This window comes from Lycium barbarum, chromosome 6 (genome assembly GCF_019175385.1).
Source record: "Lycium barbarum isolate Lr01 chromosome 6, ASM1917538v2, whole genome shotgun sequence".
NCBI classification, from domain to species: domain Eukaryota; kingdom Viridiplantae; phylum Streptophyta; class Magnoliopsida; order Solanales; family Solanaceae; genus Lycium; species Lycium barbarum.
In genome coordinates this window covers 130,746,069-130,760,985 of record NC_083342.1, presented here as the reverse complement: position 1 = coordinate 130,760,985, position 14,917 = coordinate 130,746,069, and the positions used below count along the sequence as shown (strand labels likewise).

General features: G+C 32.2%; 1 protein-coding gene and 1 non-coding gene across 2 annotated transcripts; one reads left to right on the top strand and one right to left on the bottom strand.

The window, feature by feature from the left end:
- Nucleotides 1-314: 314 nt before the first annotated feature.
- LOC132598986 (uncharacterized) lies at nucleotides 315-1,891 on the bottom strand. Its single transcript, XM_060312179.1, has 2 exons — nucleotides 1,264-1,891; nucleotides 315-964 (listed from the first exon to the last, which is right to left on the bottom strand). The coding sequence occupies exons 1-2, from the start codon at nucleotides 1,626-1,628 to the stop codon at nucleotides 574-576; spliced, it is 756 nt and encodes a 251-aa protein (XP_060168162.1). The 5' UTR covers nucleotides 1,629-1,891; the 3' UTR covers nucleotides 315-573.
- Nucleotides 1,892-13,930: 12,039 nt separating this feature from the next.
- Nucleotides 13,931-14,031, top strand: LOC132600905 (U6 spliceosomal RNA). The gene has a single exon (XR_009567368.1). It is a non-coding gene; the product is annotated as a U6 spliceosomal RNA (small nuclear RNA).
- Nucleotides 14,032-14,917: the final 886 nt, after the last annotated feature.

The window sequence follows — 14,917 nt, the reverse complement described above, 5'->3', positions numbered from 1 at the left end:
TGAGTTATAGTTTTCACGCGAAATACCAGACATTGTTTTATAGACATCTAACGAAACGATAAAAGAGGAAATAGTTAGATAAATAGAGTACATGAAAGTGGCTTCATAATTAATACTTGCGTGTCTTCGCATAGCTAGTATTTTATAACATGCATCATGGATTTAGAAAACCAATTTTTTTTAAAATGATATATTCTAGTGATCAAACACTAGATGGGTTTAACTGAAAATCAGATTGTTAGTTGTGGGTTGCACATATGTTGAACTCTTACTTTATTTGGCAATCATAGTATTGCTTACTAAATGGAGTACTAATTAACCGGTCTTGGGTTCAAGCCCCGGAAACGGAGAAATTCTTAATAGGGGCGCTTCATTCTTCAATAGCGCTTATGTGCAGAAAATCTCCGGATACCAAACGATTAACAACAAAAAGAAAAATTAGTTACATGAGTGAGATAACTTGTAATTAATCCTTGTACTTATTATTTTTACTATTATTATTTAACAAGACCATAACACATGGTCTTGAATTTGTACGAAGGCATTAGATGATATTTCTCATTTTCGGTATAATTAGGCAGCCTCATTCACTGCGGGGAATTTAGCTTTGTAATCCCTCCAAAGTTGATCAACCGTCTTTCCCAACAGCTCAACAAAGAACTGATTACTATAACCAGTTCTCATCTTCTTGTTAAGTTGTGCTACGAACCCACTTCTCAAGCTGTTGCAGTAATCAAGAAATCTAGCAGTCACATCGTAGCCTTGATCCCATCGGTTGCCTTGCCCTGGTTTCACCCAGTGACTGGGTACATATCCAGCTTTGAGCCTCACATAATCAGCAATCCCTTCAATTAATCCTCCAGGAGCTCGACCGTTCCCGTTCCACTGCCAAATATGTGCGCTCTCGTGATATAATACTCCAGTAATCTCTCTCTTTACGTTACCAGAGTAACTCTGGATGTACCTGGAAAGACAAGTTTAATATTTCAAACTTATGCGCATGTGATAACTTAATATAGTAAGACCTCTCTATAACAACCATCCTATTTAACAACATTTTATTATAATAATCATGTTTTCTGTGGAACCTATCTTTCATGTTATGTTATGTTCTCTATTTCAACATTTCGCCATAGCAGCCAAAAAATACTGGGATAAACGACGTTGTTATAAAAAGGTCAGACTGTTTATGCTGATACATATATGTATGTTGAGTTTGAGACATGCGTCAACTGCTTATTTATTGAATCAATTTATGAGTACCTAGCGCTAACATGAATCTCGTTGTTGCTAGCGTAAGCTACTCCGCCCATGTCATCGACAAACATGCTTACTTTTGCCACGTTTTTGCGGGCAGCTGCTGAGTTCTGCTGGAAGGTCCTCCATATGAAGGAAGTGGCAGATGCCATTGTCTGCTTGCTATATTGGGCACCGATATCTCTGTTGAAACGGGCACCGCCGGGGGTGTTTGCGGCCCTGTTGGTGACGGCGTAATCTACTGCGTGGGTTTTTTGGATGAATATCGCAAGGATAATTAGTAGAGAAGCAAGGAAGGAAATCATCTTAGCCATTGCTTTAATTTGCTCCAAGGTAGTAGTGATACGGTCTCTAAGAAGACAATCAGACATATATATAGTTTTTCCATTATTCCATATACATAATAAAATAGTGACACTAGACTAATTAGTCTGTTGATTATTGCCATAAATAAAATAAAAAGACCAAGTCAGCTGAGTGCGAGTTGACTATTGCCATAAATAAAATGAAAAGACCAAGTCAAGTTAAGTGCGAGATGAGGTTATTCCTTCTCCAATTTAGTTTCTTCCCTGTTTTAGCAACTTTTTCTTTAGAAGACATTTATTTCTTAAATTATCACGTTTGCAGATTATTGGTTCTTATCAATGAAATATTCAGATCTTAGGTCAGTTTTTGGTACACTCATTAAAGAAGTCAAAGGGCAGTGCACAAAGCATTCCGCATTAACATGATCTGGGTCACACCCGGGTGTGATATAGACAGCCTATCACAGTGCAAGCATTAGTGGGTGATTCCACGGCTCGAACCCGTGACCTGTAGATCCCATGAAGGCAACTTTACCATTGCTCGAAGGCTCACCTTCAAATCATTAAAGAAATTAATTAATAGTATTAATAGTCGAGGGTTATTTTGCCAAATTATCCGTTATCTTTCCTCAAGATGAGTAATAACTATTGAAAGACTTATTCAAAATAGTATAAAGCATTTACTGGAACAAGAATATATTTAAAAAAATAATAAATGTCTGTTTTATTTCTTAAAACTACTAGTTAGTATTTTAGATCAAATTTGCTTGGCTAAGGTAGTATGAAAATAAGAGATTTGTTCAGGCGTTGGTAAACATACGCAGAGAATTTGACCACTGAACCAATGATATTTATGCCTCTTTTATATTTAAAAAAGATTGCCGTTAAAAGCCGCCTTGTAAGAGAAATGGAAAATTCCTGTTGCTTTTTGTTGTAGCTGATCAAGTAAGGCTCTCCGGCCGTGAGATAATCTTATTATACACCTTGCTTGAAAATGCAGTTATTCAACGGGTTATTGTATATAGCTTCTCAATTCTCATTTCAGGATTAAGACTTAGAAATTCAATTCACCTGAATTCAACACGCCTTTGGGGTTGCAGAATGAAGTCATTAACGCGTCCATGGTACAGATAAGGACTTGGCTAAAAGAATATTTAAACAGGTTTAAGAAAGTACATTCCTGATCTGGCTCAGAAAAACAAAGAAGAAAAGGGAAAGTAATAGTCTTGATGAAAACAAAGAAGGAAAGGGAAAGTAATAGCGGCAATTTGCACGATTGTTCCGATTCGGGGATGATCTTTAATTTTTGTCACTCAAATTGCTAGTCTTTAATTTTTATCTTTTTGCCTAAAAATCCCACTCAATTAAAAATTAAAATAAAATAAAAAAATCGCAAGACAGAATTTGTCTTTAATTTTTTTTTTTTTAATTTTTTTTTTTGAGTAAATGGGGGTTCATACCCAGAACCTCAGATTATTTTCAATCATTTTTTTAAGCAAATCACAAAAATTAAAGATCAACAGTTTGAGGGTTAAAAATTAAAGACCAGTGCCTTTGAACGACAATCCGCGCAAAAAGATGAAGTAATAGTCCTGACCTGGCCCAAAAAAACAATGAAGAAAAGGGAAAGTAACAAGGATCCCAAGTAAAAGTCCATCGTGGGCCTTAGATCATGGGCCTGGTAAGGTGGCTTCAATTATGTACCTCAATTATCACAGTGACGTCATTAATATACACTGCGCAGTAGCCTTTGGTGCATATATGTAACTGGTATTTATAAACGTGCAACAGTCAATCTCAATCTCAATCATAGTAAAATATATTAGATAATATTATTTGTAATTCTAAATAGATTGTAGGAGCCCAATTTCTCTTGTTTTACTTTTTATTTTTTTGTTATATGTTCCTCCATTTTGTTATAATGATAGCAATATCGTATATAATTATTTAAGACGTGACTTTCATGTAATTCATACAAATTTAATTTGATAATAAAAGTAAAATACAATATTTAAAAAGGAAAAATCAAGTTCTCCCTTCGCCATAAATTTTTATGACCATAGTTTTTCGTGTATTTTCTTTCAATTAGACATTTTATATCTAACCAAAAATTACGACAGATATTCTTGTTTTTTCTCATCCTCCTATTTTGTTTAAGCATATCCTTATTGATTCTCATAAAAATATTCAGTTATCATTCAACGTTGAGTTTATCACACAAAAGTCACTTTTCTAGCATTTACATAAATGTGGTTCATCTTAAAGTCTATCACACAAAAAGACACTTTTCCCATTTTTTCTTTACACAAAATTCATCCAACTTAAAATTTAACACTCAAAAAAACAATTTTCTCTTTTTTGTTAATTAAAATTCATCCAACTTAAAGTTTATCACACAAAATTACTTGTTTATCTTTTATTGCTTAAATGTCATCCAACTTTGACCAAATTAACCAAAAAGTAAATCTCACTTGAATTTTATATTTGATGTCGAAAATATGACATGGCACTCCAAAATAGAAAAGTAACCTTTATGTGATAAAGTCAAAGTTAAATAACCACCAGTGAAATTAGTGAAATTTACTGTCTATCATTTATGACTAAAATGTCTGTAAATTGTATTATTTTTATATTGAGCTAACTACTTGAATACAAATAAAAGACTTCATTTATTATCTATAAGTATTAATGGCGATAACTAACTTATCGATATGATTATTGTAGCCTAATTTAGTAATATTCTATTATTAGTTAATTTTAAATTTAAAGTCCTAGATGTTGGATAAAATTTTCAGGATTATAATTTTATCCAACATGTACTATACTCTATGTCTCAAATAAATAATTTTACTTTAATATAATAAACTTTTCTCCAATCTTAAAAAACAAAACGTATGAGGTAATGTAATACCTAATCCTATTAAAATATGATTTACTAATAACCTAATCATTTTTCTATGTTAACTTTTTTAGTTTTAATACGGATAACGCTTACTTTCGATCACAAAGTTAATCCTAGGCCAACAAGGCTACTGGTTGGATATATCCTTATTTGAACACGATAGTAAAACTGTTTAATAATTAGATTAGGAACAAAATTCAGAAGTAGTATTTGTTTTAAATTCTACTTTCAATTATGATATTTTATTTTTACCAAGATAGCCAATACAAACATGGTTGAATTAGACTAAAAGAGCATATAAGTCGTTCAATATTTGAAGGATATTTCGGTCAACCAACATTTATATTCATGCTTTTAAAGTAGTATAGATTGTAATTCTTATTTTTCTTAATAATAAACAGGAGAATTAACGTTTGTACTTTGACATGGATTATCAGACATGTATATAGAATAAGCGATCGAATTCAACTCTTTCCTTACTAATATAATTTGTACGATATTCACTTTGTGTAATTTTAGTTTTAACACTCCTTGAATCAGTTTAGTTGTATGTTGTTTATAAGCGTTTTCTTTCTATGTAATCTGAATTCATGGTTGGCTTAGATCATTTTAATAATATTTTTTGACTACGGGAATCACGAATAAATTATATGTGTGAATTAATTCACTAATATTAATATAAAGTTGATTTTAGGAAGGATAATGTGGCGTCTTCTAGACCATGGGTCCTATGGGTATTTGCACTTATTGGCTAGTTTTGTCGGTTGCTGATTTTAAAATGTGTTAAACCGCTAATATATCAGCCAATGCAATATCGGTTAATTACCAACTTTATATTATTTGATTATCGGTTAAAATCGAATTCTTGCAAGTTGCAATCGAGGCATAATATTATTATCATCTTCATATTTCTTCATTCCGTCAGCTAAGCTAACAGATACAGTCATACAGATTTACATGTTGCATTAACATTCCCGGAAAAAAAAAGTTCTTAAGTACCTCTCACGTATGTACTTACTCAGTTACTTGTTTTTGTTTCCTATTTTACACAAAAATACATGAAGCATGTTACTGCTTTGTTACTTGTTTTATACACTTGTATCTGAGCCTAATACAACTGTGCAATTCCTCGTTCTTCATGTGCTTTATTCATCAGATCATATGTGTAAGATATATAAATATTTTTGTAAATTAACGCATCTGCATGTGGCTTCCTCTCATTAGTTGGCAAGATTTAACCTCGGACTTATTATCGCATTACTTAATGTTTTTTTAATTGCGTTCGGGAGTTCGAATCTCACTTCACCTCTTCAAAAGGGATACGTTTGGACACTGAGATACTTTGATAAGAGAGAGTCAACTATCAAGAGGAGTATTTTTTGCACGATTTAGATCTCTACAAGTTTTCAACTCATTTCATTTATAATTAATCACATTTATATTTTTCAGCTGATACTCATTTATGGATGAAGATCCTCTACAGTGAAAGATCTCCTATATTTAGTCCAGTGCACTCTTCAATATGCAATATAATTATGATTCGAATATATTTTTAAATTAATTAATCTGAACCATTAAATTCTAAACTGGACAAGTGTTACACATTGAAGAGTGCACTGAATGAAATAGAGGAGATCGTCGCTGGAGAGGATCTTAATCCTTAAATGATTATAAACTGGAAAACCGGTTCACATTTGGTGGAGCCGCTTCTGCCAGAATTCAAATATTAGCACATTCTGCGCTACGCAAAAAACAGTCAACCCTTTTTTTTTTATATAGTTTTAATTGAACCGGTAGATTACAAGCCTATGATTTCACATGTAAAAATAATTTTTACTAGTGTTTCATTTACAGAATTAAATTCAAACTTGAAGTGATAACGAGGTAACCCTTTCAGCAATTTTAGAATTTGCTACATGAGTTTAACGAAGTTGGAATTAAACCTTGATGAAAATCACTTACTTTAACAAAAGGAAACAAGTAGGGATAGTTTCAGAAACTTTCCCTCTAGAAGCGGATTTAGAGACTTGTATATGGGTTTACGACAACCCAGTATTTGACTGTGAGCCCAATATTATTAAGTCGAAGTCATACGTTATTGAAACCTGTAAACTTTAAATTTTGAATCCGCCTCTATCTCACTTAGGTTTGACTTCATATGTAGTGCTAAGTGCTAACTTCTCCTTATTCCATTCGTATTTTAGCTTGAATCTAGCTATTTACTCATGTAGGGTTGAACTTGGGGCGGATTGCACCTCATTATCCCTCTTCTTCAACATAATTGGTATTTAAGCAGTGTGCTATCTTCTATATTTTGTGTATCAGTTTTAATTCCTTCCGAGGCTTTATCAGAAAATGACAGGAGAATTGTCAGACAGAAGAGTGATAACTTACTGGAAAGCTAGCTAGGTTCGTGTCAATTTCAAGAAAGAACCAAGAAAACATGCATGGCATCTTTCTTAAAAAATATTCATGCCGTTAAGTAATTAACTAATTAAACGATTGTAACAGTAGAATGGCTTTTTTTAAAAATAATAATCAATGTATAGTTTAAAACACAAGTGTCACAAAGAAATCAAATTAAGGAAAGTACACGTAATATTATATATCATAACCAAGATATATTAGTATTACAAAGCCAAACTTGAAAGGAGGTCTTTAAAATCCCAAAAAACTACTGCGTGGTTATTTATATATGACCACGATTTATAGTATAGTAAAATATAATTAAGAATATTAAAATTATATGATTTTCTAGAAAAAAAAAATGATGGGTGAAATGCACGTTGGCATTTAGTTAATACATTAATACTGCTAGCTAGTGTACTTGGGGGTTTATAAATATGAGCGAATTGTCAAGGAAAGAAATCACCACACAGTCTCTTAGACATACTGTTCATAATTAGCAATTAATCCAAAGCGAGCGTTTGCAAATGGCTGCCAATCATTCAGTTATTGCTATCTTCTTCCCAATTTTTTGCGCAGAGTGCCCTTCTTTTGGGCTGGTCTTTATATTTTGCCCCTCATTTATGCCTTCTTTAATTTTTGCCCTTGCCGTCTGTTTAATGAAAGTTTTTTGACGAAATTACCCATACCTCATTAAAACCCTTTCTATTTCGTCATTTGCCCTTTTCTTTTCTTTTTTTGCTTCTTCTTTCCTCCTCTGTTTTGTGTCTGTCTCATCTGTTCTAAAACTTAGGTACGAATTTGGATCTTTTGCTCGTTTCAATATTTGTTTTTATGTTAAATTGTTGTTTGTTGAATTGATATCTTTGTCTTCGTCGTTTTTTATATTTAATTGATCCTTTTTTATTTAAAATTATAGTGTTTTGTTATAGTGTCTGTATGATTTTTTGAACTTTAGTTTCGTTCCCCATGTATATATTTTGGTTTTTTGAATGTCGTATTATGAATGTCGTAATATGTTTTAGTTGATTTTGATATGCATTTTGGTTTTCTCTTTGTTGAATCTTTGAAGTTTTGCCTGTGAACAGCTGTTTTATGTTGTTGCTGCTGTTTTTGTTTAATAATCTGGTTTTTGTGAAGAATGTGTTTGTCTGAGGAAACATATGCCGGGTCCGGCAAAGTTCTTGGTTTTTGAAACTGAAGTTATGCCGGTTCCGACATAAAGTTATGCTTGTTCCGGCATAACTTCATGAATTAAGTTAATTTATGTGTGTCTTGGTTTTTTGGTGTTGTCTTGTTAATAATTTTGGTTTTTATGCAATCTTATGTGTTTTTGGTGTTGTTTTGTTAATAATGTTTTGTTTTGGTTATGAAAAATGAAAGTTTGCCTCTCACGGCCTACTTTGTAATTTTGTAAACTGAAGTTTTTCCCTTTCCGACAGACTTTTCTAGTTCTTAACACTTGCGTAAATTTTTGTTTTGCTCATGAAAATGAAAGTTTGCCTCTAATAGCATACTTTGTTCCTTTGTAAAGTGAACTTCTGCCTCCTTCGGCAGACTTGTCTAATTCTTAACACTTGTGTACTTTTTTATTTTGCTTATGAAAATGAAAGTTGTCTCTAACAACATACTTTGTTCTTTTGTAAAGTGAACTTCTGCCTCCTCCGGCATACTTTTCTAGTTCTTAACACTTGCGTAAATTTTTGTTTTGCTCATGAAAATGAAAGTTTGCCTCTAACGGCATACTTTGTTCTTTTGTAAAGTGAACTTCTGCCCCCTCCGGCAGACTTGTCTAATTCTTAACACTTGTGTACTTTTTTATTTTGCTTATGAAAATGAAAGTTGCCTCTAACAGCATACTTTGTTCTTTTGTAAAGTGAACTTCTGCCTCATCCGACATACTTTTCTAGTTCTTAACACTTGTATACTTGATGTTTTGCTTATGAAAATGAAAGTTTGCCTCTAACAGCATACTTTGTTCTTTTGTAAAGTGAACTTCTGCCTCCTCCGGCAGACTTGTCTAATTCTTAACACTTGTGTACTTTTTTATTTTGCTTATGAAAATGAAAGTTGCCTCTAACAGCATACTTTGTTCTTTTGTAAAGTAAACTTCTGCCTCCTCCGGCATACTTTTCTAGTTCTTAACGCTTGCGTAAATTTTTGTTTTGCTCATGAAAATGAAAGTTTGCCTCTAACGGTATACTTTGTTCTTTTGTAAAGTGAACTTCTGTCCCCTCCGGCAGACTTGTGTAATTCTTAACACTTGTGTACTTTTTTATTTTGCTTATGAAAATGAAAGTTGCCTTTAACAGCATACTTTGTTCTTTTGTAAAGTGAACTTCTGCCTCCTCCGGCATACTTTTCTAGTTCTTAACACTTGCGTAAATTTTTGTTTTGCTCATGAAAATGAAAGTTTGCCTCTAACAGCATACTTTGTTCTTTTGTAAAGTGAACTTTTGCCTCCTTCGGCAGACTTGTCTAATTCTTAACACTTGTGTACTTTTTTATTTTGCTTATGAAAATGAAAGTTGCCTCTAACAGTATACTTTGTTCTTTTGTAAAGTGAACTTCTGCCTCCTCCGGCATACTTTTCTAGTTCTTAACACTTGTATACTTGATGTTTTGCTTATGAAAATGAAAGTTTGACTCTAACGACATACTTTGTTCTTTTGCAAGGTGAACTTCTGCCTCCTCCGGCATACTTGTTCAGAACTTTGCCTGATTATTTTTTGTCAACTGAAGTTACTATAATTTCAAGTCTAAGTCATTGAGCATTGTATACTAATCAAATGGAACGTATAAACTAATCAAAATCAGAACAAAGCAATAAATTTGATCAATTCTATGTTGTTGAGTAAAATTATGATTCGCAATGTTGAATCTGATAACGTCCAAATACACTCCTCAAAGAGAAAGTGTACACGGTCGTATGCAATATATTTACCCAACTATGAGTCGGGGTCGATCCCACAGGGAACAATATGCTAGGCGATTAAGAAAGTAAGGAATTTTCACCAACTAAGCTAAAGCCAAATGATAAATGGTATTTTGGTTTTTGTTTGAGAAAATTATAACTAATGCGGAAATGTAAACTAACCTAGAAAGCGAGTAAAATGATCAATGACCACAAGCATGGATAATAGGAGATTACACTCAAGTAACGATCCAATGTATTTTATGATATTAAAACTAAGAACGAGGTTATGTTAATAGATAATGATTTCTAAAATCTCATTGAAAGTCTTCCAACCAAATCAATGAATTTCACTCTAAGCTTTTCCAAGCCTTAGAATGTGATATTAGGCACAATCAATTTAACCTCAAGTAACTATCCTCTTCCGAGCTCAAGTTATTAGATGAGTTTAATGACCCAAATTCTTGTTAATTAATCTTTCCCAACCTAAATTTCCTCTTCCGAGCTCAATCTAAGTAAATGGGTGAGTCCTAGGGTTAGCTAATCCCTTTGGAAACATTCAAGAACGAGATTAATTAAATCAACAATAACCCACTTCAATAGCAATAAGAATCATTCAATACATAAGCAAAACAAGAGTTTCAATCCAAACTTCAACAATGTATACTTCCATAAACAAGGTTCAAGTATAGAAATGAAATACTACACACTAAAATATTCAATACAAAACAAGGAATTGAAGAAAGGTTTAAGAATTATCTCATTAAAGTGCTCCAATCTTCTCCTCCAATGGTGTAGGTGAAACCCTAGCCTCCAAAACTTGCAAAATGACCAAAGATGAAAATGATATGCCCCAAACCTCTCTTTTGTAGCTGCCCTCTATTTTTCCAAGTCCAAAAAATGACAAAATATGCCCCAACTTTCAGTTTTTGCAGTTCTGTCCCGTATTTGCAAAACTGTCCACTTTTGACAGTTTTGCAAATCTGTCCCGTTTTTGCAAAACTGTCCAGTTTTGACAGTTTTGCAAAAATGTCCAGTTTGGCCTCTTTTTGACTTTCTTTTCACTTGGTTTCTTCCGATCACTCATTTCAGCTACTTGACTTGTTTTGCTCTATTTTGTTCCATTTTGGTCCATTTTGATCCATTTTGCTCTTTTATGCTCTCCGGGCATCTTTTCCTACAAAACAACATAAAAACACAAAAAGTAACAACAAAAGTGCTTAAAGAGTCACAAAAACTTAAGGAATTAGCATCGAATATCGCGTAATTTCACGACTCATCAGAATCTCAACTGAATATCAGTTGTTTAGTTCATAGAAGATGATTTGTTGTTATTTTCAAATATTAACAAATCTAAACTTAATAAAGCATCAAATTGAGTTGAATTACGATCAATTGAAACGCTATATATTATGTATTTACCTTTTCCGATGTTGTAGCAGCAAAATCAATGGAGATTTCTCCGGTGAAATGTTGGAATGATGGAACGATTGAAAGGTTTGTTGTTGGAATGATGGATAGGTTTAATTGGATGTTTGGGGTTCGTTACAGACTTTCAGGTTTTTATATGTTATGGGTAGGGGTAGTAACGTCTTTTTCTTATTATCTTTTAGCTTAGAAGGGAAAATATTAAAGACCACGCATTACAGGGGCAAAAATTAAAGACCAGCGCATTTGAAGGGCATTCGCGCCAATTGCCCTCTTCTTCCTTGTACTCTTCGCCACGACTACTAACGGTGCGGTTCATAATTTTATCTTCTTTCTTGAGTGCAAGTTAATACTCCATATACATGAATATATACATGCATGCGTACAAATATACAAAGCTTATAGTATTCTCTCTGTCCCAATTTATGAGAACAGTTTGGATTTCTAAAGTCAAATAGTTTAATTTTGATTGTGAATTCCGGCATAGAATCTTCAAGTTTTTTGAAATAAAATTTACATATTTAAAAACCATGTAAAAAGTACTATAAGTCACAACGATTGACAATTCAAAATACTTAAAAGATATATAAAAAAATTACGCTTAAATAAAGACTCGTTTGAATTTTGAAATCCGAATTAAAGATGCCACGTAAATTGGGATGGAGGGAGTATTACTTTTTCCATCATATTCTTACATTGCTCCTGATGCCGTATATATTACGTAGCTTATAGTACTATTATTTTCATGATATTCTTATGACATTGCTCCTAATGACATACATATACATGCAGTTATGGGAGATTGTGGTGATGATTGTAATCATCACTCTGAATGTAATGGCTGGACTCTGTGCCGGTGCTGTAAGAAGGTGTCTGGCCCGCAACCCGGATATGGAGGAAAATGCACCATTCTTCCATTTCTACAATTCAGTTGTGGAAGCGAGCCATAATGAAGACTTCTAAGCATCCTATTAGTAATAACTATAAATAAAGTATGTGTCTTATGATCTAAGTGTAATCGTCTTTGTATTTTCGTTTCGGAAAATGCTTAAATATGCCATCGAACTATAAAAATGGCTCATTCATGCTACTCGTTAATAGTTGGGCTCAAAAATGCCACCGCCGTTACCATTTTGGGTCATATATGCCATTATCACTAACAGAACTCTATTACTACCATATTTTGCCACGTGACATTATCTAAATCCTTCATTTTACGAGTGGCATATATGAGCCATTTCGTAGTTCAGTGGCATATTTGAGCCTTTTTCCAATTCCTATATAAACCTTAATCTTTTTTAATTTATGTAACAAACTTATAAGGACAAATTTTGTCCCTTATATTAATAACATTATTATTTAAATAGAAAAATTATGCTCTCTTATTTAATTAAATTGAATGGATATAAAATTAGTGCAATATCTTATATCATAGAAAGAAAGTTCTCCAAGTTTTACGACTTATCAAGTAAGAAGTTGATAAATAAAATATTCATGTAAAATTGGACAATCATTTTACTCTTCCAAGTGAAGACACCTGTAAAATTTGTGTTACACTAATTAATAGGTATAAATTCTTTTATTACTAACCATCATTATACTCTTTAATGTAACATTAAATTCAAGAAATACTTATGGCGATACTTAACAATTACATATCAAGTTTAAATAATCTAAATTTAGAAGAGATGAAGAGATTATTATCATAACCTTGTCATTTAATTTATTTTTAATAAGCTTATCACAAAAGAAAGAAGAACCGAACACCTTAAGTAGTTGGAGGCAAAGTCAAAAATCGCAATAAGACATTTAACAACTTATGTGGACAGAATTTTGTCATATAATTAGTTTTTTTATACCTTAAAATAGGATTACATTATATTTATATAATTCTATAAAAGTATGTTTATTAGCAAGCTATACACGTGCAACACACGTGCCCAGAAACTAGTTCAATTAAATAATAGAACATAGTTTTTCTATTTAAATAATAATATTATTAATATAAGGGACAAACTTGTCCTTGTAAGCTTGTTACATAAAATTAGAATAGATTGAGGTTTATATAGGAATTGGGAAAAGGCTCAAATATGCCACTGAACTACAAAATGGCTCATATATGCCACTCGTAAAATGAAAGGTTTAGATAATGTCACGTGGCAAAATCTGATAGTAGTAGAGTTCTGTTAGTGATAATGACATATATGACCCAAAATGGTAACGGCGGTGGCATTTTTGAGCCCAACTATTAACGAGAGTGGCATGAATGAGTCTTTTCTGATAGTTCAATGACATATTTGAGCCTTTTCCGTTTTCGTTTCCCTTGGAAACTATGTTTGAAGTACTGAAGAAAATAATAAGTATGAAAAAAGTCGTTGGTTATCCTGGTTTGTATTGTGGTTAATTAGCTTCAATAATGCGCTCGCTATAAATTTTCGGATAAAGCAAATACCGTATCTATTTCCATATATAGGCATTATTTATATATAAATTGCAATAAGGTGCTAAAATGTTTGCCAATACACGTAAAGCAAGCCAAGATAAGTAATTCAAACTAAAAATTTATATACAGGGAAAACCGAAATATAATTTTCCCTCTTATACAGAGTTAAAATATAATTTTCCCGCTTATACAGAGTTAATTTGACTAGTTACTTTTACAGCCAAAATGGACATATTATATTTTGTCTATCCTTCATGTAAGAAGGGATAAAACTGGCCCTTCGGGACATCTAATAAAATTGGAACGATACAGAGAAGATTAGCATGATTCTTGCGCAAGGATGACACGCACAAATCGAGAAGGGATAAAACTGATGCTATACAAGGCAAAAATCATCTTACTCAAAAGGCGTGATTTCATAGGATATAACGGATACTGTCCAGCTCTTTGAAGAAAATAAAAATACTCAAAGGAATAATATAAGCACAAGTGAAAGACTCAACAATGACTATATAGAAGAAATTAATTAAACTAGAGAGAGAGTCGAAAACTTTACTTAATAACTCAAATCTCACTATAATAAAATATGTGACAGAGCATCCGTATTTATAATACTAGAAAATCAACATAGACTAGGATTAGAAAAATCCATTCCAATATGAACTAGACAAAATAAATCCTAACTAGGAATTAAATAAACTACCAAATATCAAATACTAAAAAAATTTGAATGATTAATCTTGGTTTATTTCCAACACTCTTCATATATATATATATATATATATATATATATTATAGTATTTCATAAAAAGCAACATGTGTTTGAATAACCAAATAATCCTAATAGGGGCGTTCATGGGTCGATTTGGATCGGTTTTGGGTTAAAACCAAAACCAAATCAATCTAGTCGGTTTCAAAAATTATTAAAACCAAACCAAAACAAATATGATACATATTCATCGGTTTGGTTGTAATCGGTTTGGATCGATTTGGGTCAGTTTTTCAGTTTTAAGAAAATTAACTGTATTTCTCTTTTTCCTACAATTAGGAGAGAATTTTCTATCATTTTCCAACTTATAATATGTTATTATCCTTTTATTATGGTAGCTATAGTTTCTTGCATTATGGAGAAAATGTCTTACAATTTATGATTTTAATTAAGTGAATAAAGTTTATAACAAATACAAAGAATAAATGAAGGTAAATCTCATATAGTTGTTTCTTTGAATAAATGAGTTTGAATTCATGGATTTCTTTTTTAT